Source organism: Pelecanus crispus, chromosome 10, assembly GCF_030463565.1.
Source record: "Pelecanus crispus isolate bPelCri1 chromosome 10, bPelCri1.pri, whole genome shotgun sequence".
NCBI classification, from domain to species: Eukaryota; Metazoa; Chordata; class Aves; order Pelecaniformes; family Pelecanidae; genus Pelecanus; species Pelecanus crispus.
Window position 1 is genome coordinate 5,682,707 of NC_134652.1, and position 26,467 is coordinate 5,709,173.

General features: G+C 44.3%; 1 protein-coding gene across 1 annotated transcript; it reads right to left on the minus strand.

The window, feature by feature from the left end:
* Window positions 1-8,820: 8,820 nt before the first annotated feature.
* Window positions 8,821-24,505, minus strand: DMBT1 (deleted in malignant brain tumors 1). Its single transcript, XM_075717897.1, is given in 19 exon segments — window positions 8,821-8,993; window positions 9,666-9,937; window positions 11,729-12,117; window positions 12,512-12,684; window positions 13,775-13,983; window positions 14,195-14,348; window positions 14,859-14,906; window positions 15,172-15,483; window positions 16,042-16,353; window positions 16,912-17,234; window positions 17,781-18,093; window positions 18,445-18,511; window positions 18,647-18,963; window positions 19,315-19,381; window positions 19,517-19,833; window positions 20,320-20,703; window positions 21,262-21,573; window positions 22,279-22,443; window positions 24,439-24,505. Coding segments are annotated over 19 exon segments (4,374 nt in total).
* Window positions 24,506-26,467: the final 1,962 nt, after the last annotated feature.

Consider the following 26,467-nt stretch of genomic DNA (forward strand, 5'->3'; position numbering starts at 1 on the left):
GAGAAAATAACATACAAATGAACTACCTTTTCTTAAAAAGTAAGGGGAAAGTAAAATCAGAAAACAGCAAGGTGACAGAGTACTCAAAATGGATGGATATTTGTAAAGGAAAAGAATATTAATGGACCTAAACTTGAAGGAAAACTTGAAAAATACAGAAAAAAATGCAGAGTGAGTTGTCAGCTATGGCAGTTTGGCTTGTGACTGTGAAGTTATTATTGCCCATAATTAATGCATTAAGGCTTGAGATAAGAGGATGTGTTTCACCTAGCCCCATTCCTCCCTGGTGAACATTGCCTACCAGACATAGCTTTGCCTCTAATTTTGACTTGTTTCCTTATTCTTTTTGTCACTGCTGAGTGATTAGACAGAATAAAAGTTCTGCATATTGCAATGAACATCATTTCCTTGGGTTTTTAAATTGCTCTGCATGGAATGAGCAATCACAGTTTCTGTACTGCCCTAGTGAGAAAAACATGAGTCCATGCTGGCTCTACAGGGTCAGCGGAGCGAAAAGACAGGATTGTTGGAAGATCGGAATCTGCTTCCTAAGAACAGGCCTTTTCAAAGGGATTGTGCTCTTCCACAGAAAGAAAATTCTTCGTAATAAAGTAGAAAGAAAGATTAGACATATTTCTGGTATGTCTGGTATAACTTTCTACCATATGTCTTGAATGAATGGAATGTTATCTCAGGAGGAGAATGTCTGCATAGCCCCTTTCCGACATGTTGAGTGCAATTTATAGCAAAAGTATTTAGAAAAGAAAAAAAAGTGACAACACCTGAACAGACAACACCAGCATCTTCATAGTGGCCACAGTTGTGTATCCTCCATCCAGAGTGTTTACAATGCAACAAGGAGACTTCATTTCCTCTGCACTTCACATTGTCCAGCAGGATGTCACCTGAGCCTTGCCCAAAGTAAGCATTTCCTAGAGCTGCAACGGCCTGCCCACATCCCAGCTGCCTGCACACAACCTGGGCATCAGAAAGGTCCCAGGAATCATCACAAACTGTCCCTGGCCGTCCTTTGTAATAGAGCTCAATGCGACCTTCACATCTGTGCCTCCCATTCACCAGCTGGAGACGGGTCGCTTTGGGAGAGAGGGAATTGAGCACAAACACGGTCAGACAAATAAGCTGGAAGTGATCTTAAGAAGTCATCTATTCCGTCCTCTTGCCCCATCGTTCCTAGTAGGTGCTTGCCTGGCCCAATATTAAATGGCTGTGAGGATAGAGGTGATACACACCTTTTGTCTTCCTCTCTTCCAGATTTCAAAATCAGCTGCATATATTTTATGCAAGATTTCTACAGAAAATTTCGACAGCAGGCCAAGCACAAACTATTTCAGCAAGAAAGGAAATTCTTTAATAATAAAAAAAGCATAATAGGAAAGCAAAGGAGAGAAAATTAATTTCAGTATCTAAATGAAATCCAAGTAAAACTGTATTAAGAAAATAGCCTTAATTTTTTTTTTCACTTTGTTAATGGAAGAAAACACCAAAGAAATGGAAAAAAATATGTTTTAAGGACACATATCATGTTTATGTATTTCTTCTATTCATTAAAGAAAAAGGAGACCTTGCAATTTGCATTGAATCCTACTGGAATTTAGGATGTGCAGCACAGCTTTCCTGCCCTCAGCCTCTGTCTTACCAGAAGTACGCATGTGTAGCACTTCTGTGTGATACACAAAAGCCTCTGCTGACCTGGGTGCAGGGGGGGGAAAGCAGAGCGATGGCTCAGGCAGAACACCGAGGCTTCAGGGACACAGCAAGATGCAGCTTGGACAGCCAAGACCATGGCTTTTTCCTAAACTTATGTTCATGGAGCTGCTACAGTGCTGCCATTAAAAATTACCAGGCAGATAAATTGCAATTCATGAGATTTATGCACTACTGAAGGACAAGAAACAGTGCACTACTTTGCCTAAAATGATATCAGAATTAAGCCAAATGAATCCTTCAGAAAAAATGACATGATTTTAGAGAAAACAATGGGTTATGCAATTTAACTAGAATTTCTGTTCTTCCTCTAAAAATTTTAGCAGAATTTTAAGAACCTAGAGTCCACACATCACAACCAAATCCTATAGTTTTTAAGAGTAATTTTAGTGGAAGAATTCCACTGTGTTCAACAAAATGGACAATGCTCTCAAAGGGATTATAAAAATTTCAATAGGAACCCAGTGGCTTTATTTCTTATATGCTGGTAAAATGTTATTAGAGTTTGAAATAAAGAAATACCTAATAGCCTATCATCTATACATCTGGTTACTGCATTCTTTCAGGTAAAGCCCATCAGCTTTCCAGTTTGAGTTACCTTGTTTAGACATTCTGCAGTGAACAGTATGAAAATCCTGATTTTAGAGCTCCATTTTTGGTGAAGAAGTTTATTAAAGGCTTTACCACTAAGTGTGAGTAAATAAATATTGTAACTTAAGATTTGCAATATTTACACTTTGAAAATCAAAACATGCATGCTGCACTTGCTATACTTTGCCTTTCTGCCAAATACTTATTTAGCTTGTTATTTAACACTGAACAAGTTGTCCAAAGCAAAACAAATCTGAGAAGTTAACGGCTCCAGGATTTTTTCACTGCCTCTAATTCTTTGTTGTTGGACTAGAAGAACAGTCAAGACAGTGTCCAAAATAAATTCATCCCTATTTGTATGCATTTAACTAGCAGTTCAAAGGGAGAAGCTACAAAAGTGTCACTTGACATATCTAATTCATTTCTTCAAATAGCTACTTGGACATGCACCTTTTTGAACCACACTCATAGGATTTTTGAGAGGTGAAACAGCAAACCCGGCAAAAAGTCAGGGTGGGATTAGGAAATTGAAGCTGATCTAAAACATTTTTATTTGCTTTCATTCAGGGTCTGCCATTAACTGTGAGAGCATAACCATCAGCTGTGCATGTAATTAGATAGGTTGTGTCCTGCCTCACACTTTAAAGGTGTCCAAAAGGCAAAAGCCTGTGATTATACAAATCATCACTTACTCTGGCGCAGGAGACAGAGGCAGGGGCTGGGGAATGAAGCCAAGAGCAGAGAGAAGAACTGTCCCAGCAAGAGTGAGATGGCTTATCACCAGGCAAGCAGAGGACAGATGAAGAAAAATGGATGAGGTGGATGATGGCAATATAAATTATCATAATGATGCTTAAATAATAAGTTAGAAAAATAATCTGCAGTTATTCTGGGATATACATAGAACTATTTAGCTCAAAGTCACCTAAGTCACTTAGATAGAAACTAATCAGGTAAGGAAAAAGTCAATGACCAAAAAAAGTTGAATTAAAAGTGTTTCAGGTCTTTCATTATTTTTAGATGTCCTCTCATTAATCCACAGTGCTAGATTATGAAAACTAACTTCTTGTTATTATGTCATTAAATTGTACATAAAATCAAGAAGGATCAAATAATACAAACAATATTAAATATATAGCATAGGTATTTGAGCATATACTCTGGAATAAATATATATTAAAAAAAAAATCTTCCGTAATTCTTAGATCAAATTTCTGGAATTGGAATAATGACTCATTCATAACATATGGACACAAGTATCACAATGATATAAGACTCTAAGGCAATTACTACCTTGAGGCAGCAAAACGAACTCCACTAAATAGTTTAAATCATTCTTATCATTCGCTATGATGATTAGGTCATAATTTTAGTAGAAACTGTGGTATCTCTTTCATCCAATTTCCATTTTCATCTTTTGCCCAAACTAATAGCAGCATGAATGTGATTTCTATTCACAGAATCAATAGAGAGGACCCCAAAGAGGTTTTATATTTTATTTTTTTTATGCACCCTGGAACAAATCTAAATGCTTTACCTGTTTTGGCCTCCAGAAGTGCTAGACCGAACAAGAATAGCCATGTCAAAATCATAGTGGTACTCATCTCATCAGATGTTACTGTTAGAAAGGACTGTCAGAATATATAGTCTCTCTTTCTGAAGGGGAGTGGCTCTATAGGTTTCTCTTTCTACAGGAGAACAATAAAACAACCACACTCCTATGATCTGAAATGAAAATTTGATTTGTTATTCAAGGTTTTGTAACTTCCTGGGTTTTGCAGAAAGATGATATATCAAGAGTAACTTTTTCCACTGCCTGAAAGGAAATATCTGTGCTACTGTAGGTTTACACAATCATCTCATTGTACAAAGAAAATGAGCTCCTATCCAAAGATACCTTTCAATTCTGGACAATGAATCTCAGTATTTTTCTTTTATGGGGAGATTCTTTGACAGGTCTGGGGAAGGTAGTGGAACCTTGAAAAATAGAAGTGTTTTCTCCAGTAAAGTAATAAAAGAGCTTCATAACTTGGTTCCAACTGATGAGACAAGTCTCCCTGGGGAGCCATGAATTTCTTGCAGGTTTGGCATACTCAAATAAAACATGATAAGGCCTAGTGGCCCTGGTCAAGTGTGACTGGGAGGTTCGCTGAACATAACCCACGAGCACTGTTGCTGTTGCTGAATGCAACATGAAGATAACTGAGAGACACTTAATTGAGACAGTTGCATCTTACCAAAATTGCTAGCTCTACTACACCATTGATTCCTCTGCCACCAGCAGCAGAGACAACAATAAGAAGGTTAAGGTAGAAGGTGGTTGCATCCTTTTGGTGGGTGTAGGAACCACTGGAGAGGCAATGGAGATGTGAGAAAGGAGAGGAGGCAATCAGTGGTGCTGGGCTGAGCTACCAGTCCAGGACCTGGGGAAAGAGATTTGGAGTGGCAGCAAGGGGACCTGACTCTCAAGTCAGGTGTGAAATATTGCTTGCTAGTTTCCTTGCTTGAAAGCCACAGCCATAAGTGGAAGGGAGCTCGTACCAGTGCGCAAATGATAACTTTGCCTCACACATGGGTAATTTGCTCCAGGTAATTAAGGAGAGGGACTGAGCCAAACCTTGTAAGCAAATCACAGTGAGATACCTGAAGAACCTTGCAGTTGAAGTCAACACCTCCAGCTCCAATATGAATCCATTCCTTTTTGGCACTTTTAAGTTCAAGTCAAAACTCTTTTCACTGAGAGACTGTTAGATTACAAGGAAGTGTCAAGAGGGTCAGGGTCAGCTAATAACTTTTTGTGAAAACTGCAGAAAAATCAGTGGATTTTATGCATAGTTAAGTAAAGTACATAGGTTGCAACTTAACTTTATTCTAAAATTTCCTTTGATTCTTTAAACCATCAAATGGGGAAAAAATATTCAGATTTCTATTAAGAATCTTTCTTAATACATTTCTTGTTTAATTTTGCATAGTGATAATTACAGCTGTGTCATACTTTGAAGAATTAATCCAAAGCTTTTCCACAACATGAACTAATGCTTAATTCTCATTCATCGCTATCTTGCCAGAGTGGTTATTTTCCTGTATTTCTGTGTTCTAACCATTTAACGAGAAAAGGCTGATGACCATCCTAACGCTAAAGAGCCAAAATATTGTTCTTCGTCTGATTCCTACCCCTACAGCCATCATGGCTTGGATGGCATTATCAGGAGTTACAGTTTGTGGCACAGTTGTTGCCATATTCAAATTTATTGCCTCCATGTGTATTCATCAAAGATGAAGACTAAAGTCCAGGAGCCCAAGGGAAAAATGCCTTAGAAGGTCTTTCCACAAAGGCCAGCATTATTGGAATAGAAGAAGGAAGTGCAAAACACAAGAGGCCAAAGATAATGTTGGAAGTCTTGAAAGTGAACATTGAGAAAGGTAAATATGCTGCTTCTTTATACAAACAACCACATTTGCACATGAATGAGGAAATGTACACAACACCTGCTATACACTATTCATATTCTTCTGATTTCGACGTCTTGGCAAGAAGCAGAAAAGAACCAGTATATTTGACTGACCAATCAAACGCTGCAATCAGTGAAGCAAGAGTGAGTGATGGATAGTAATTCTTCTCCAAACTCTTGTAATAACTGAAAAGGGTGGGGAGGTAGGGGAACACAGGAGTGAGTCCCAGATGGCTCAAGTTAAAAAGAACACGTCAAACAGTCCAGGTAAATGAACAACACTGTTTAATTAATTCTTCACTACATTCTTCACTTATTAATTATTTACTATAAACTTCAAAGATCTAGATATTTCCGGAGAGCTTGATTACTAGACAATCTCTGCAGAGTAGGAATGGATAAATGTGAATTAATTAATTAATGCAAATATCATACAGCACATGTTTTCATCCTTCCCATTGGTTAGGTAAGTCTCTTGCAGTAACACATTTTTGCTCTCTGGGACTTCTTCTGGCAGCTTGAAGTGTCTCTCAGCACATTACTCTTTGAAAGAAGCTCCACTGAGCTTTGAAAACACTTTCTCTTCTACTGACTATTGTTAGGAGACTTCTGCAGATGTACTGGCTTTTGTGAGGTCCAAATGAAAGCCGTTGAAAGGACATAGAAGATTAATCAGCTTTCATCCATGACTATAAGAAAGTATCTAGACTGGAATGAGGGTATGCACAGACTTCTGGACAAAGAAACAATAGCCTGAATCCATGCGTTAAGATGCAATGAGGCAGCTTAGTCTGCTTTATTGGGTTCCTTGATGGCCTCTTGGGCTCTGTTGTGTGTTCATGTGAAGCATGCCATTGCAAATTGATTTGCATTTGTCTAATGATGAGGATGCAAGTGGATCAGAACTGTCTACTGCTGAGAGTCAAATACACTGGCTTTACCGGTAGAAGCTTTCCTGAATGCGGTGGGGCAGGAGGTGGGAAGGAAGGTTCTTGACAGAGACACTATTCACCAGGCACAGGTACATGACCTACACAGGTAGCATGACCCTTTCCTCATCACCAAATCCAGTTTTCTTGAATCCTGCATTTCTATAATACTTGTGGACCAAGGAAGGTGGCAGGAAACAAGGAGGATGATTCTGAGACACCAACTACTTGAACAGTTTAGTGGTTTTCTACAGCAACATTTACTATGGAAACCACTGAACTTAGTACTTTTACCTTGCTTTCTGATACAACCTTGGTATATCTCCATCTGGGATTCCTGGCACAGATATAGTATATGGGAAGACTCAGGTCTGAACAGTTCAGGCGTGTTGCATATTGGAGGCACCAACATCCTAGGTCTAGGATCTTTCTGCTTGTCTGATCACAATAATATTCAGGGACTAGGAGAAGTAGAAAAAATACCATCAAGCTATGCCCTGAAAACTGGTGGGTTAGCAACACCACAGCAGCAAGGCCACAGCAGGAGCAGGGGCAGGGCAGAGCAGAGCAGAGGGGAAGATCTTTTTCTAGAGAGGTAGGAAAACCTAGGTCCAGGACAGTCTTCACTGTGCTGAGCAGGTCGCTGGATTCCTCCAAGCCTGGACAATCTCTGGTCTACACAACAGGACTAGAGGAAAGGCAGAAAAGCCTCCTGGATTGCTCTGCCCTTCAAAGGTGGCTGTAGGCAGAGAGGAGGGGAGGACCCTCCTCAATCCTTGTTCCTCATACGTGGACAACAAAATTCATTTCCACTTTCTGTGGGCAATGCCAGTCCCTCCTTGTATGGTCCCTTCTCCACAGCATGGAAAGCTGATGAGAGGCCTGCCTGGAGTCACCTGCAAAAGGCAGCTTGCAGGAAGAAATCATACAGGCTGTAGTGATGATCCCTGTCAGAGCTGCCCACATCCTCCTCATCAGGTCAGGATGTCACCCTAGAGTGCAGCTCACCTTCCTTACATGTCACTATTTTGTCTCTGGATCACCTCACAAATAGTACTTTATACTGTTCCCAATGAACTTTCCTCTTTCACAGCTGCCTAGAAAACAGGAAAGTCTGAAGAGGAGCATTTCTCGGTCAAATACCAGTGACCCTTCCACCTGTAGTAAGTGGCTTCTTCCAAAGAGATTCTTCCTTTTTTATTGTTTTTATTTTGTTTTCATGTGGGGATAGGAGACAGGTCACACTTCCTTACGGGAACTTACGTACATTATCCCTTCCCCGCCCCATTACAGGTGTAGAAATGCGTAAGAGCAAGAGCACAAGCATTGCTTGCCAAAAAGTCTCTTTGTCAGAAACCACATTCTCCAACCTGATAATGTGTTAACCGGGAGTTCAGACACATAGGCGGTATGTTTGCAAGTACACAAAAAGAAGTATTGCTCAAAAGACATTTTTTTTCCTGCTTTTTTAAATTACACATTTACATAACAGATTTGATTATATTCGTCCTCTATACAAAATCTTATAAATGGACTACATTTTCTCAGAAGAACATGTAATTGTGAAGACCCATACCCCCCAAAATAAAGAATGCCGTACAGGAGCAATTCCTTACTTGCAGCCCCTGTGCATTTTCACTTATGGCTCATTATTGAGATAGTTTTACAGCAAAAAAATATTTTTCTTGGACTACTTTCCAGAGTGTCTCATGGTGCCACACAGGTGTTTTATCTGCATATCAGCAATGGCAAAATAATTTAGTTCTTCTTTCTCAAGTCACCTAAATCAGTCTTCTCAGACAGACAGTCAACCATGAGCTCAACTGAGATGCTCTGACATGTCTGGCATTGAAGACAGTAGCTTATTTGGATGCTGGGATGGAAGAATCAACCTTCCTTTAGACCTTAGGTGTATGTGGGCTTGAGGATTTTAAAGCCAGGCTCCTTTATAAGTTCAGTTTATGGTAACACTGGCTTTTACCTTAATACAGTGTGTTCTTCAAACTAGATCTGAACGGTGGAATAGTTAAGTAAGAGTTACTCTCTACAGAGACTGCAAAACCAAATCATGAAACAGATGGCTGGTGAAAAGATCCTTCCTCCTGCAAGTCTTGGGTTGCCTCTCACATTATTTGGTATGGGATGGGTTCCTGCAGTTTTCGCTTCAAAAGAAATCCTCCCACAGTGAGAACAGCAGCTGCCAGCACCACGATGGTCACAGCCAGAGGAACATGGGAGCTGGCAGCAGGCGCTGAGCTCGGAGACTCCCCTTTTGCCTGGACGCCAGAGGACAGCTCTGTGCATAAAAGAAAGAGAGAGGCTTACATTTGTTTTCCTGAGCTAGTTAATCTCAAAGGTAATTAGACAACGAAAACTCAAATTAAAATGTTGCAATCTGGATTCTGATCAGAAACCAAATCACTTTATTGCACACAGTTTCATAAATGATCCTGTGGTCATGCCAAACAAGTAAGGATTATGGCAAGAAATTAAAGAGCAACTAAGAATTTGCAACAATTACATTCTAAGACCATAAGATGCTGTTTTCTGATGATGGAAACAGCAGCTACAGGACACTGGGAAACAACATTTCCAAGGGGACCTACAGACTGGTTGCTAATAAATGAGAGACGTGCCTGTCAGGCATAGACAGCTTTGAAAAATTAATATAAATCCTGCAGGGAGATGAGTTACATATCATCCCTCTTCCCACAGAACTGAATCAATTGCCATTTGACATGTGCAGAAGAAATAATGGGTCGAAACTACAATAGAAAGGAAATAGCTTGTAAACATTATAAAACAATTTTATAAAAATTAATTTTTAAAAAAAAATCCCCATAAGAATTATAGCAGAGTTATGAATAAACCAGCACAGGCATATTTCAGAGCTGGATATCATGTCTGAACTGACACACAAACATACAGTAATATACAGTCTTAATTTACTTAAGTTATTTAAATTTACCAGCTTTCCTGTTCTCAGCGTGAGCTTCCTGAACTTGAATAGGTCCAATAACAACATTCACTTTTTCCTGGGAAGAACCTGCATTCCTCTTGAACCTACTAACACAGCCTTGATAGCAGCGGGAAGAGTAGTCGTTGTACCTGCACACCACCAGCTCACACTGCAGGTAAACTGATGGGTATCGATTAACAAATGAAAAAGCATTAAATGCAAACCGAGCAACACTGCTGTGTGGTGAATAGTAAGTAGAGTAGGTAGGATCCTTAACACACCTGGAAAGATAGAAAATTAACAGATTAGCTATTGTGAATAGAAACACTATTACACTATCTCTGTGCAATGTGTTTTGAGTTTAAATATAAACCTGGAAGGTAAGTGTATGTAAGAGAACTCAAAAGGCTTTAAAAAAAGTGTGCTTTTAGCAAGAAGAGAAATTAAGAGACAAAAATAACTAGGAATGGCAGTGTTTTCTACCACAATAATGTATACAGTCCAGAAATTTCATAGGTCAACGAAGTTTGTGTATACATGAATAGCTGAAAAATGACTAGTGGTTCCACTGGTTTCTGAGTTTCAGGTGAGGACCTGTTTTGCAAAGAGGCACCTGCAGGTTGTTGCAGAAGCAGAAAGGGCCCTTTCTACTCTGGAAGGACAAAACTAATTCTAATACATGTCTTTTTTTGGGCAATAAATGTGCTCTTTAGCCCTTTGATGTTTTTAGAGTACCTTGCTTGAGGAACCTCAACACCTGATAGAGATCTCCAGATGTTTCACAGAGCAAGTTGCTAGATTAACTTTCCTGTCAATGAGTTTCACTTCCTGGCAATTACTAGCCTTAGAAGTCAGCTAACTTAGATCCTAGTCATTCTGGTTTAATTTAACCACAGTGAAAAAAGATCAGAATAATTCACCCACAATTGTTACCCCAGAATATTCCAAAGTTGTCATTAATTATCTTTCTGTCTCAAAACAATTCCATTGTGCTCATCTCCCTAATAAAGACCCCAAGGCTTTTAAGTCCTCTCATTCTTAGTTTATTTTATACTGCAGTGGTATCCCAACACACCTGATATTTATAGATGGATATTATTGATTTCATATTTGGTAAATACATTTGCTTTTGACACAGTTCCTTGTCATGTGAATAAAAATTAACTGGAAAATGATCAGAATCTATTTGCCCCATCTCCCTGGTGAGTGTTCTGCTCACAAAGGTAGACTGTCCTCCTGTGTCCTGCTTAATGATATGTGTTTTTATAGATGAAATAAAAAGAAACCCCAACAAAAGGAAAACCTTCTTAAGATTCACATAAAGTGTAAAAGGGAGGACATTCACCCAGCAGGCAGGAGGCACTGTGTCACTTCATTAGCCTGTCACAAGCCTGACTTCCAGCTTAGCAATAGGTTACTGCACTGCTAAGGTTACTGATGTGAACACTCTCCCAGGAGGCAGAGAGATTCAAATCCCACCAACCATAGAAGGGAAATAAATTAGCATGAGCCTTTCATTCCTGGAACAAAATGCTTCATTCCTGGACACTTTTGTGCTTCTAGATCACTGTCCGCTTTGCATTCCTTACCAGAGGCCACAACTTTTCCTTTTCAAATCAAAAGGTGTATTTTGTATAAAATTAAGAAAATGGTTTAGGTTTTTAGAATAGCAGGAAAAGGCTAAGGAATTTCCTTTCTCTTTGAACAGACTGTTTTGTATTCTACTTATGATGCTGCATGAAACTATTTGCAAAACTCTAATTCTGATGTACGGGAATGTAGAGCCATTGACATCCCTACGTTTAATGTATCTATTATTTCAGAGACAAATTCAGACCTCAGTTTCCACACTGCCTCCTTGAGTGAAATCTCAGTGCTTGACTGCAACTTCTGAATGGGATTTCTTTGTCATATTTTATTCAGGCTTTGCCAAAAAGTCTTTCTTAAAAGGGTATTTGTATTGGGAATTGCAACCGGTATACACTGGCCCTAAAGAACCTCTTTCATAAGTGAAGCTCTTTCAGAACTATGCACAGAGATAGTTTTTAAATAATTCTTTAGAAATTTCTTACCCACTCCTGATCAGTTCATAGGTCAGTGTTCTAAAATTGCTAGGATCAGGTGAAGCCACGCATGTGTCCACAAACACCACCAGATTTGGGTCAGAGCTGTGAAGAGAAGCTTGAAGGAACAAATTCTGATTCAGGTCAACGTAGTAGGGGAAGTCATGCACTGGCCACAGGAAAGATGAGGAATTGTAGAATGTCAAGTTCACATTGTATCTGCCATACTGGGTTTCACTGACGTTAATGATGTCATCAGCAATGTACGTTACTTGCACCCAGGTGTTCTGGAGCATTTTGCAGCTGATGTGCACGTGAAGGTCCTTTTGCCTCTTGATGATGTAACCAGAAGCAGGCACTTTTATCACATTGGAGTAGGTGATCGTTTCATTGTTGCCCTATTTGACACATTAGATAAGTACAAAATTATCACATGTAGTCATGTTCACAACCTGTACTTTAAATTTCTGCATGTGCCAGGTCCTAGTATTAGTCAGAAAGAACATGTCATACTCAAGGTGCAAGCATCCTGGATGGGATTGTTCACTTAACTCTCTCCTATACTTTGTTCTCTAGAACATCACTCTGAAATAAATACAGGGATTACCTAAAGCCTGGAAGGATAAGTAGGAACGTTTAACAGATCTTAGCCTCCACAAACACATGCTGCTTCTCTGTGTTTTGAATACCTATGGGCTACAACACCCTTTGAGACTCATGACAATTTTCCAAATATTTATTCAGTTTCCATGCCTGGACTTGGAGAGCTCTCTAAAATATGTTGACACCAACCTGTCTACGTGTACCACAGCCGTTGTATGGAATGTTGAATACAACCTCAGTTGATGTAATTGTTGGTCTACAATAAGAGTCAGACAAGCTGATGTTCCACACCGAGTAGCCCCGTGACTGGAAATACTGTCTGTCTACAACTGCGCGCATATAGGTTGGCAAGCACGTAAGGGCTAGGGAAGAAAATATGAATTATTAGTGATTTCAGGTACTTGATAATGCTTGCATGTTACAACTTCAACAAATGCAATAGCTGCTACCGTTTAGGGGAGAGAATTCATAAGCCAAACCACTTATTTTTACACTTTAGGTTTAGATATGACTAAGCAATAGTCTCTGACAAACTTCAGCTGACCTTCAGTTACTCTCCTGACAAAAGTATGTAGTTTACAATAGGCTTTTGCTGAGACCTGGAGCCTGTATCACCACTCACACAAAAATGCTAAGAAGTGGGAGTTTTTCCTGAATAAGAATCCAAAAGCTATTGTGGAAGGTGTAGAGATAAACGTGCACACTGGCTTGCAGAAACACTACTTGGCTGGGAGGGGATCCTGAGTCCATCTCCATGACGGTTCACTGAGTCCGTGACATGAGCAGCAATGATCCCAAGGAGAGTTTAGCCTTTGGTAGAGAGAGATACGTGATGACAGGGACCTACTGGCAACACACAGCTTCTTCAAAGCCATTTACAAAGACAACAGAGCCAGATGCAATGGCCATTGTTTGTGCCTGGGGAGGCTGTGATTAGATAAACTTTCCCACCGGGACTGCAGGACAATACTGGAACAGGTCACCCAGAGAAGTAGTGGCTTTGAAGATTTCATCCTTTGAATGATTCTAGAGCCTCAGCTAGACAAATTCATTATGGACCTGACCTATTGGTGTTGCCAATAGCTCTGCTTTGAATAGTTGGAGTAGGAAGCCTCCAAAGGTCCTTTCTAACCAATATTTTTATGTTTCTATGAAAATATGTCCGCAAAGGTAGAAAAAATATATACGAATAATGATGTGATAAGAAGAAATATGAATTTAGACTGGCCATCATAGAAAACACCTAAAAGCAATTAATTTGATACTTTTTTTAAAATGAAAAAGTAATTATTGTCCGAAAGTGATCGGTCAATAACCAGTTAAGAAATTCAAGTAGGAATGTAATCCATGTGGGATTTCTTCAACAATATTAACAAGTATTATTTAGCAAATAAGATCAGGGTATAAAAGTTTCTGAGCAAAGAAAACATTACAAACAGAATGGAGACTTACTGGTGTTCTGGTCTGCTGGAAAGGACTGATACTCAGCATGAAACCCTCTACTGGAATATATGGAGTCACTGTGAAATCTGACAGTCATAAAGTTTGAGGATGATGTGTACGTGAGATCAGAACTAGAACAAATTCTTCCAAGCAGAGGAGAAGTATTGGGTGGCCCATCATAGATCTCAATATAGTCATTCTGGCATCCACCTTGCAACCTGAGGAAGAAACATGACTATATAATACGATGCATCTAGAAAACTTTGGGTTTTAAGTGCTGAACAAACAATAAACTAAGATATTGCACTGACACAATTCCCGTGTAATATTTATAATTCACTTATAGACATGAGAAATCTGCTTGGGAACTGTGGTTGTAGTTGAGATTTGGGACCCATTTATTACCCAAGCAGGAAGTGGTTTACTTACTGAATACTTCCAAATGTGAGCATAATGCGGAAATTGTTTGTTACTTGTATTTGCCACAAACAATCTGTATTATCTGGATAACTCAAAGGATAAGAAGGACTCTGAATTGTTCCAGAGGAATTAAAAAGGAAGCCACCACAAACATATTTTCTAGCTGAAAAAAAAAAAAAAAAACCCAAACCAGACAGACAATAAGGTATAGATGTGATTCATTTAGATTTACTTCTGATGGAATGAAAATACATTTTATGTATCCAAGCCATAGCAAAAGGAGGTTAAATCTCCAGAGAAACTGAATGGTTGTACTTTTCTCACTCAGGCTATAAGTATCTCTTCAGGGAACTCTGACTCTCCCCTTGCCATTTTGCATTTGGTAGGCTTAAGGTAAACATATGTAAGAGAGAAAGCAAGAGGTGCTGCCAAAATAACATAAAATCTAAAGAAGAAGGAAAATATTTCCACAAAATTACCACAATCTGAAATCCACACCCAGAGACAGAATCAGACAAACACGGGAGAAGTATGTAGGCTTTACAAAGTTAGAACAAATAATAAATTTTCTGAAAAATATTACACTGCACAAATGAGAAAAGCCCAACCTATAAAATGGTAACTACTACACCTCTAAAGTAACACATCAGAAAGATGAAAAAAACAGACAAACCTGGAGTAGTTGATAGTGGAGTGGAAACAGTGGTCGTGGTGGTGGCATCTGTTAGGGGAGGAAGAGAACGAAGCAAGTGAGGACCCTGCGGACAAAGGAGCACGACCAGGTTTTCTCCCAGCACTGGGGATGTTGGTGCCCCCCCATGACGCGGGTGATGGAGGGCTTGAGGGGTCTCAGTAGGGTGGTCTTCCATGGCAAGAGCAACAAAACTCACAATCTCTGAACTCGTCTCCAACACATACCTCATTGTGGCCAACAAGGGCCACTTTTGGAAAGCAGGCTGGTGTTTAGGAAGGAAAAGCAATGGTACCTGAGCACACAACACCAGCATCTTCATGGTGGCCACAGTTGTGGGTGCCCCAGCCACGGCTGCTGCAGTGAAAGAGGGAGGACTCATTCCCTGTGCACTGCACATCGTCCAGGTAGATATTGCCAGTGCCTTGTCCAAAGTAGGCACTTGATGGTGCAGAAACAGCAACGCCGCATCCCAGCTGCCTGCACACGACCTCGGCATCGTTCAGGTCCCAGTTGTCATCACAGACAGTGCCCCGGCTCCCGTAGCTGTAAATCTCTACACGCCCCTCGCACCGGTTCCTGCCGTTCACCAGGCTCAGGGAGGCACCTTGGGAAGGAGGAGAGAGGGAAAACATGGCAAAACCCCTCTAGCACGCAGGCACCTTCTCTCGCCGCGAGCATTGGCAATGCTCTACAAGTTTCAGGCCACCAGGACTGTCAGCCTCTGCTTATTTCGGCCGCGTGTTTCCCTGGCTCTGCTCTCCCATGGAGAAGACCAAACCCCACCCTGTGAGCCTCTACTGCTACCGCCAACAGTAGCATGCAGAAAAACCATGAGAAATTCAGACCCACCTGGAGGAACGGATGTCGTGTAGCTGGCTGTGGTCGTGGTGGTGGCATCTGTTAGGGGAGGAAGAGAACGAAGCAAGTGAGGACCCTGCGGACAAAGGAGCACGACCAGGTTTTCTCCCAGCACTGGGGATGTTGGTGCCCCCCCATGACGCGGGTGATGGAGGGCTTGAGGGGTCTCAGTAGGGTGGTCTTCCATGGCAAGAGCAACAAAACTCACAATCTCTGAACTCGTCTCCAACACATACCTCATTGTGGCCAACAAGGGCCACTTTTGGAAAGCAGGCTGGTGTTTAGGAAGGAAAAGCAATGGTACCTGAGCACACAACACCAGCATCTTCATGGTGGCCACAGTTGTGGGCGCCCCAGCCACGGCTGCTGCAGTGAAAGAGGGAGGACTCATTCCCTGTGCACTGCACATCGTCCAGGTAGATATTGCCAGTGCCTTGTCCAAAGTAGGCACTTGATGGTGCAGAAACAGCAACGCCGCATCCCAGCTGCCTGCACACGACCTCGGCATCGTTCAGGTCCCAGTTGTCATCACAGACAGTGCCCCGGCTCCCGTAGCTGTAAATCTCTACACGCCCCTCGCACCGGTTCCTGCCGTTCACCAGGCTCAGGGAGGCACCTTGGGAAGGAGGAGAGAGGGAAAACATGGCAAAACCCCTCTAGCACGCAGGCACCTTCTCTCGCCGCGAGCATTGGCAATGCTCTACAAGTTTCAGGCCACCAGGACTGTCAGCCTCTGCTTATTTCGGCCGCGTGTTTCCCTGGCTCTGCTCTCCCATGGAGAAGACCAAACCCCACCCTGTGAGCCTCTACTGCTACCGCCAACAGTAGCATGCAGAAAAACCATGAGAAATTCAGACCCACCTGGAGGAACGGATGTCGTGTAGCTGGCTGTGGTCGTGGTGGTGGCATCTGTTAGGGGAGGAAGAGAACGAAGCAAGTGAGGACCCTGCGGACAAAGGAGCACGACCAGGTTTTCTCCCAGCACTGGGGATGTTGGTGCCCCCCCATGACACGGGTGATGGAGGGCTTGAGGGGTCTCAGTAGGGTGGTCTTCCATGGCAAGAGCAACAAAACTCACAATCTCTGAACTCGTCTCCAACACATACCTCATTGTGGCCAACAAGGGCCACTTTTGGAAAGCAGGCTGGTGTTTAGGAAGGAAAAGCAATGGTACCTGAGCACACAACACCAGCATCTTCATGGTGGCCACAGTTGTGGGTGCCCCAGCCACGGCTGCTGCAGTGAAAGAGGGAGGACTCAATCCCTGTGCACTGCACATCGTCCAGGTAGATATTGCCAGTGCCTTGTCCAAAGTAGGCACTTGATGGTGCAGAAACAGCAACGCCGCATCCCAGCTGCCTGCACACGACCTCGGCATCGTTCAGGTCCCAGTTGTCATCACAGACAGTGCCCCGGCTCCCGTAGCTGTAAATCTCTACACGCCCCTCGCACCGGTTCCTGCCGTTCACCAGGCTCAGGGAGGCACCTTGGGAAGGAGGAGAGAGGGAAAACATGGCAAAACCCCTCTAGCACGCAGGCACCTTCTCTCGCCGCGAGCATTGGCAATGCTCTACAAGTTTCAGGCCACCAGGACTGTCAGCCTCTGCTTATTTCGGCCGCGTGTTTCCCTGGCTCTGCTCTCCCATGGAGAAGACCAAACCCCACCCTGTGAGCCTCTACTGCTACCGCCAACAGTAGCATGCAGAAAAACCATGAGAAATTCAGACCCACCTGGAGGAACGGATGTCGTGTAGCTGGCTGTGGTCGTGGTGGTGGCATCTGTTAGGGGAGGAAGAGAACGAAGCAAGTGAGGACCCTGCGGACAAAGGAGCACGACCAGGTTTTCTCCCAGCACTGGGGATGTTGGTGCCCCCCCATGACGCGGGTGATGGAGGGCTTGAGGGGTCTCAGTAGGGTGGTCTTCCATGGCAAGAGCAACAAAACTCACAATCTCTGAACTCGTCTCCAACACATACCTCATTGTGGCCAACAAGGGCCACTTTTGGAAAGCAGGCTGGTGTTTAGGAAGGAAAAGCAATGGTACCTGAGCACACAACACCAGCATCTTCATGGTGGCCACAGTTGTGGGTGCCCCAGCCACGGTTGCTGCAGTGAAAGAGGGAGGACTCAATCCCTGTGCACTGCACATCGTCCAGGTAGATATTGCCAGTGCCTTGTCCAAAGTAGGCACTTGATGGTGCAGAAACAGCAACGCCGCATCCCAGCTGCCTGCACACAACCTCGGCATCGTTCAGGTCCCAGTTGTCATCACAGACAGTGCCCCGGCTCCCGTAGCTGTAAATCTCTACACGCCCCTCGCACCGGTTCCTGCCGTTCACCAGGCTCAGGGAGGCACCTTGGGAAGGAGGAGAGAGGGAAAACATGGCAAAACCCCTCTAGCACGCAGGCACCTTCTCTCGCCGCGAGCATTGGCAATGCTCTACAAGTTTCAGGCCACCAGGACTGTCAGCCTCTGCTTATTTCGGCCGCGTGTTTCCCTGGCTCTGCTCTCCCATGGAGAAGACCAAACCCCACCCTGTGAGCCTCTACTGCTACCGCCAACAGTAGCATGCAGAAAAACCATGAGAAATTCAGACCCACCTGGAGGAACGGATGTCGTGTAGCTGGCTGTGGTCGTGGTGGTGGCATCTGTTAGGGGAGGAAGAGAACGAAGCAAGTGAGGACCCTGCGGACAAAGGAGCACGACCAGGTTTTCTCCCAGCACTGGGGATGTTGGTGCCCCCCCATGACGCGGGTGATGGAGGGCTTGAGGGGTCTCAGTAGGGTGGTCTTCCATGGCAAGAGCAACAAAACTCACAATCTCTGAACTCGTCTCCAACACATACCTCATTGTGGCCAACAAGGGCCACTTTTGGAAAGCAGGCTGGTGTTTAGGAAGGAAAAGCAATGGTACCTGAGCACACAACACCAGCATCTTCATGGTGGCCACAGTTGTGGGCGCCCCAGCCACGGCTGCTGCAGTGAAAGAGGGAGGACTCATTCCCTGTGCACTGCACATCGTCCAGGTAGATATTGCCAGTGCCTTGTCCAAAGTAGGCACTTGATGGTGCAGAAACAGCAACGCCGCATCCCAGCTGCCTGCACACGACCTCGGCATCGTTCAGGTCCCAGTTGTCATCACAGACAGTGCCCCGGCTCCCGTAGCTGTAAATCTCTACACGCCCCTCGCACCGGTTCCTGCCGTTCACCAGGCTCAGGGAGGCACCTTGGGAAGGAGGAGAGAGGGAAAACATGGCAAAACCCCTCTAGCACGCAGGCACCTTCTCTCGCCGCGAGCATTGGCAATGCTCTACAAGTTTCAGGCCACCAGGACTGTCAGCCTCTGCTTATTTCGGCCGCGTGTTTCCCTGGCTCTGCTCTCCCATGGAGAAGACCAAACCCCACCCTGTGAGCCTCTACTGCTACCGCCAACAGTAGCATGCAGAAAAACCATGAGAAATTCAGACCCACCTGGAGGAACGGATGTCGTGTAGCTGGCTGTGGTCGTGGTGGTGGCATCTGTTAGGGGAGGAAGAGAAAGAAGCAAGTGAGGACCCTGCGGACAAAGGAGCACGACCAGGTTTTCTCCCAGCACTGGGGATGTTGGTGCCCCCCCATGACGCGGGTGATGGAGGGCTTGAGGGGTCTCAGTAGGGTGGTCTTCCATGGCAAGAGCAACAAAACTCACAATCTCTGAACTCGTCTCCAACACATACCTCATTGTGGCCAACAAGGGCCACTTTTGGAAAGCAGGCTGGTGTTTAGGAAGGAAAAGCAATGGTACCTGAGCACACAACACCAGCATCTTCATGGTGGCCACAGTTGTGGGTGCCCCAGCCACGGTTGCTGCAGTGAAAGAGGGAGGACTCAATCCCTGTGCACTGCACATCGTCCAGGTAGATATTGCCAATGCCTTGTCCAAAGTAGGCACTTGATGGTGCAGAAACAGCAACGCCGCATCCCAGCTGCCTGCACACAACCTCGGCATCGTTCAGGTCCCAGTTGTCATCACAGACAGTGCCCCGGCTCCCGTAGCTGTAAATCTCTACACGCCCCTCGCACCGGTTCCTGCCGTTCACCAGGCTCAGGGAGGCACCTTGGGAAGGAGGAGAGAGGGAAAACATGGCAAAACCCCTCTAGCACGCAGGCACCTTCTCTCGCCGCGAGCATTGGCAATGCTCTACAAGTTTCAGGCCACCAGGACTGTCAGCCTCTGCTTATTTCGGCCGCGTGTTTCCCTGGCTCTGCTCTCCCATGGAGAAGACCAAACCCCACCCTGTGAGCCTCTACTGCTACCGCCAACAGTAGCATGCAGAAAAACCATGAGAAATTCAGACCCACCTGGAGGAACGGATGTCGTGTAGCTGGCTGTGGTCGTGGTGGTGGCATCTGTTAGGGGAGGAAGAGAACGAAGCAAGTGAGGACCCTGCGGACAAAGGAGCACGACCAGGTTTTCTCCCAGCACTGGGGATGTTGGTGCCCCCCCATGACGCGGGTGATGGAGGGCTTGAGGGGTCTCAGTAGGGTGGTCTTCCATGGCAAGAGCAACAAAACTCACAATCTCTGAACTCGTCTCCAACACATACCTCATTGTGGCCAACAAGGGCCACTTTTGGAAAGCAGGCTGGTGTTTAGGAAGGAAAAGCAATGGTACCTGAGCACACAACACCAGCATCTTCATGGTGGCCACAGTTGTGGGTGCCCCAGCCACGGTTGCTGCAGTGAAAGAGGGAGGACTCAATCCCTGTGCACTGCACATCGTCCAGGTAGATATTGCCAGTGCCTTGTCCAAAGTAGGCACTTGATGGTGCAGAAACAGCAACGCCGCATCCCAGCTGCCTGCACACGACCTCGGCATCGTTCAGGTCCCAGTTGTCATCACAGACAGTGCCCCGGCTCCCGTAGCTGTAAATCTCTACACGCCCCTCGCACCGGTTCCTGCCGTTCACCAGGCTCAGGGAGGCACCTTGGGAAGGAGGAGAGAGGGAAAACATGGCAAAACCCCTCTAGCACGCAGGCACCTTCTCTCGCCGCGAGCATTGGCAATGCTCTACAAGTTTCAGGCCACCAGGACTGTCAGCCTCTGCTTATTTCGGCCGCGTGTTTCCCTGGCTCTGCTCTCCCATGGAGAAGACCAAACCCCACCCTGTGAGCCTCTACTGCTACCGCCAACAGTAGCATGCAGAAAAACCATGAGAAATTCAGACCCACCTGGAGGAACGGATGTCGTGTAGCTGGCTGTGGTCGTGGTGGTGGCATCTGTTAGGGGAGGAAGAGAACGAAGCAAGTGAGGACCCTGCGGACAAAGGAGCACGACCAGGTTTTCTCCCAGCACTGGGGATGTTGGTGCCCCCCCATGACGCGGGTGATGGAGGGCTTGAGGGGTCTCAGTAGGGTGGTCTTCCATGGCAAGAGCAACAAAACTCACAATCTCTGAACTCGTCTCCAACACATACCTCATTGTGGCCAACAAGGGCCACTTTTGGAAAGCAGGCTGGTGTTTAGGAAGGAAAAGCAATGGTACCTGAGCACACAACACCAGCATCTTCATGGTGGCCACAGTTGTGGGTGCCCCAGCCACGGCTGCTGCAGTGAAAGAGGGAGGACTCAATCCCTGTGCACTGCACATCGTCCAGGTAGATATTGCCAGTGCCTTGTCCAAAGTAGGCACTTGATGGTGCAGAAACAGCAACGCCGCATCCCAGCTGCCTGCACACGACCTCGGCATCGTTCAGGTCCCAGTTGTCATCACAGACAGTGCCCCGGCTCCCGTAGCTGTAAATCTCTACACGCCCCTCGCACCGGTTCCTGCCGTTCACCAGGCTCAGGGAGGCACCTTGGGAAGGAGGAGAGAGGGAAAACATGGCAAAACCCCTCTAGCACGCAGGCACCTTCTCTCGCCACGAGCATTGGCAATGCTCTACAAGTTTCAGGCCACCAGGACTGTCAGCCTCTGCTTATTTCGGCCGCGTGTTTCCCTGGCTCTGCTCTCCCATGGAGAAGACCAAACCCCACCCTGTGAGCCTCTACTGCTACCGCCAACAGTAGCATGCAGAAAAACCATGAGAAATTCAGACCCACCTGGAGGAACGGATGTCGTGTAGCTGGCTGTGGTCGTGGTGGTGGCATCTGTTAGGGGAGGAAGAGAACGAAGCAAGTGAGGACCCTGCGGACAAAGGAGCACGACCAGGTTTTCTCCCAGCACTGGGGATGTTGGTGCCCCCCCATGACGCGGGTGATGGAGGGCTTGAGGGGTCTCAGTAGGGTGGTCTTCCATGGCAAGAGCAACAAAACTCACAATCTCTGAACTCGTCTCCAACACATACCTCATTGTGGCCAACAAGGGCCACTTTTGGAAAGCAGGCTGGTGTTTAGGAAGGAAAAGCAATGGTACCTGAGCACACAACACCAGCATCTTCATGGTGGCCACAGTTGTGGGTGCCCCAGCCACGGTTGCTGCAGTGAAAGAGGGAGGACTCAATCCCTGTGCACTGCACATCGTCCAGGTAGATATTGCCAGTGCCTTGTCCAAAGTAGGCACTTGATGGTGCAGAAACAGCAACGCCGCATCCCAGCTGCCTGCACACGACCTCGGCATCGTTCAGGTCCCAGTTGTCATCACAGACAGTGCCCCGGCTCCCGTAGCTGTAAATCTCTACACGCCCCTCGCACCGGTTCCTGCCGTTCACCAGGCTCAGGGAGGCACCTTGGGAAGGAGGAGAGAGGGAAAACATGGCAAAACCCCTCTAGCACGCAGGCACCTTCTCTCGCCGCGAGCATTGGCAATGCTCTACAAGTTTCAGGCCACCAGGACTGTCAGCCTCTGCTTATTTCGGCCGCGTGTTTCCCTGGCTCTGCTCTCCCATGGAGAAGACCAAACCCCACCCTGTGAGCCTCTACTGCTACCGCCAACAGTAGCATGCAGAAAAACCATGAGAAATTCAGACCCACCTGGAGGAACGGATGCAGAAGATCTCTCTCTGCTCATGGTGGTGGCATCTGTTAAGGGAGAAAGAGAAAGAAGCTGTGTATTTCTCAAGCCTTTTTTATTTTCAGTATCACACACAAAATACTTGGTAATTCCCGCACGTTCAGAAAGGGACTTTATACAATGAGACAGATATCAGACTTTAATGTAAAATGAACAGCAAACAGCAATCACTATATAAACTTCTCCTATACTTCCAGGCTAGGTAATGTAAACTCTATTTGGCTTCATGATTAAAATATATATTCTTGTAGTAGGGGAATCTTTTAGAAAGCCAGAGTAACTTTCAGTAAATAATGGTTTGTGCATCGTTCAAAATTGCACAGCTTGATTTAAAACAACCCCCCCAATGGTCCCTTTAACCCTCCCCAACTGAAGTGCTTTTCTTTAAGAAGTGATGTATAAAGCCACAGGTTTGAGTCACACTGTTATGTTTATATAACATGTAGTTTATTCAAATCATCCCTCATCTGAATAATACTCTTTAATTCTTTGTGAGTCAGGCTGCCTGCAAAATTTTCAAAATCTGGTTTGCTTTTGGTGTTACTTTTTGGGCTGCTTTATTCTATTATTTTATTTTTCTAAATGTCTGTTATTCTGATTTCCTTGGCTTAGTTTTTCTTTCTCTGTTTTCTGTTGTTATAATTCAAGCATTTTGTACTGCCTTTTTGAAAGCAGTGGGCAAAATAAGCAACATGCTCTATATCCTTCATATCCCCACGGATATGATGGATGTTGTTTTCTTATTTATAGCTGCAAAGAACAGAGTACAGACAGGTGTCCTAGGAAGAAGGGACTCCCAGCAGGAGCATAACACTTCAGATCTCTTCTCTGAAGGAGGAGTCATAGTTAAGCATTTTTTTTTTAATGCCTTGCAAGTGCTTGTGCCTGAATTGAAGCAGGGAAGTCACCTTGCCAAGGCAAAGCGAGAGGCTGGCAGGCATGATACAACTCAAGAGGTGTTTGCCAGGAATAGTAAATCCAAGAAGTCATCCCTGTAAAATATTGATAGTATTCAGAAAGTCCTCAGCGATACTAAATACTGGTTTCTGAGAAAATCCAACATTGTTCTGATTTGCATGTTTACACGTGCATGTGCAGACTGGATTGTTACAGTCTCCAGGTTTTTATTCCATGTGCATGAAATTCTCAAGGGTGCAACTGTGAATAAAATGCACACCTCTGGGACTTCGTGATACCATACAGGATAGCAACTGTGTCTTACTATTGTGCTTCCATTAAATTATATAAATTTAAATAAGTATTGGGTGGGTCTGCGTGCATCTGCAAGGCTGAAGTCTTTTAAGGCATATATGCATCGCAGGCAAAGAAACTATATTCCCTCTTAATTCCATACTGAAAACCACAGATCTATAGGAACAGTTTTTCAGTAGTATTTTCATGGTAGTATTTTTTATTTATTTGGTTTCAACTATGCTACAAGACACTACTGCAAAACAGTTAGAGCAATATTAATTTCATTGCACTAAATTTACTTCAACACAAATAACAGTTAATCACCATATCGGTTCATTCATATTTTTAATAAGACAACATGATACTATCTAATTTCTGTCTTTCTTCTAATCTTTGCACAAAGTTGATTATACTAGTATGTGAGTTACATGTATGGAACCAGTGTAGAGGAGTAAGACATCCCCTTTTTCCTACCTTTTTTTGAAGAAAATTATTTAAAGATTTTAAGTTGTTTACCTGAGGTGGCATCCAGGAGTGCTGTATTTAAGAAAAATAGCCACAGCAAGTTCTTGGTGGTACCCATCTTGTCAAGAGATGCCAATAAAGCAGAGCATCAGAATTTATAGTCTGCACCTGTAAAAAGTTGAGGCTCCCAAGGTCAGTCTGGCCCATGGTATGTCTGATTTCTTATGCAATATTTTTATGACTACCTGATCTTTACAGAATGATTATACCTGAATGGTAAAGTTTCCATTTCCTGGATAATTTGTGCTACTGCCCTTATTATAAATTATCTTAACTGTATGTGCAGGCTCAGCATTACCTTTGGAACCAGACTGGTGAACTTATGTGTTTCTTTGCCCCCACCTTCCCAATTTTATTTATTTACTGCTAGTAGCTAATGACTGACTTAAGCAGACTGTAATGCATTGCAAGGTGAGGCAGCAAATTCATAGCAGGATTTGTGATAAATCCTTCAGCAGAGTGCCCTGGTCTCATAAACATCTATATTTCTGATTTGAAATTACAGTTGAATTATATTTCCACTTGGAATTACAGCTTGTTTCCCTGTTACTTGTACATGAACAGCACGTCATAAATGGGATTATGTCGGGTATCAAAAGTAAATTAATAGCAGCTACTTGTGACATACCCTAAGTGGAACTCATCTGGGGGCCTCTGTTGAGCTTGCTCTGCTTTACCAATGTCTTCCCTCAATCTACAGCTATGCTCCTTAGCTGAATCTGCTAACAAGACTTCCTTCAATCCTTTGAATCACAAACTTTATAAAAAGGGTAAGAAGTATGGGTTGAAGTAAAACCAAAAGTCCTGTTGAAATGGTTTCCTTGATTGGTCTATGTGAAGCCTTAATGGAGTTATATAGATTGCTTTGGGCACAACATAATCCTGTCCTGCTAATCTGTTCGCTAGAGGCACTATATTGCACTTCTACTGTTTCTCATCTAATGAGGAGAAATACAGATCAGCTAGAAACAGGCCAATTGTTGGTCTAATATTCTATTCATTACACTTCATCCAGGCTGTACCTATCTGTTCATTTTGGCTATGATACAAACGGCAACCAAACTGCAATAGTTGACATAACTCATGATTCCTGCTGTATATTGCAACCTTCTCCTGCAGAAAAGCACAGCTCGGGTCTAGAAACAAAGGGAATAAAGAGTCCTCTTTCTGCAAAGGTTCACAGGACTAGAATAGAGGAAGGAAAGACAAAAGGCAAGAGTCCAGAAACAGAATCAGAAGCTGTCAAAGCAGTCGCTGAGAAGAGCAAACAAACTGGAGGACAATGGTAAATACAACTGATTGTATTCATATGTTAATAAAGAAATGTAAGCCTGATCACAGCTCTACTGTTCCTGACTTCCTGACAAAAGCAAAAACAATACCATGTGCTCAGTGAGTGATCACACACTCTCATTAGGAAGGGGCCTATGGGGTCATAATCCTGCCTCTAAATTCTTGAAAAATAAGACCTTTGTACAGACCAAGGAGCCCAAGCAGCTGGAAAGCAGTTTTGCAGAAAAGGATGTGGGGGTCCTGGTGAACAAATTGACCATGAGCCAGCAACGTGCCCTTGCAGCAAAGATGGCCAGTGGCATCCTGGTGCTGCATTCAGAGGAGCGTTGCCAGCAGGTCAAGGGAGGTGATCCTCCCCCTCTACTCAGCACTGGTAAGACACAGCTGGGGCGCAGGTTCCAGTTCTGGGCACCCCAGTGCAAGAGAGACATGGACATACTGGAGCAAGCCTAGCAAAGGGCTAGTAACATGATTAAGGGACTGGAGCATCTCTCACACGAGAAGAGGCCCAGAGAAGAGAAGGCTCAGGATGATCTAGTCAATGTGTGCAAATACCTGATGGGATGGAGTAAAGACAAAGCCGGACTCTTCTCAGTAGTGCCTGGTGGCAGGATGAGAAGCAGTGGGCATGAATTGAAGTACAGTAAATTCCATTTAAACACAAGAAAAAAGAATTTCACTGTGAGTGTGGTCAAGCAGCGGAATAGGTTGCCCAGTAAGGTTATAG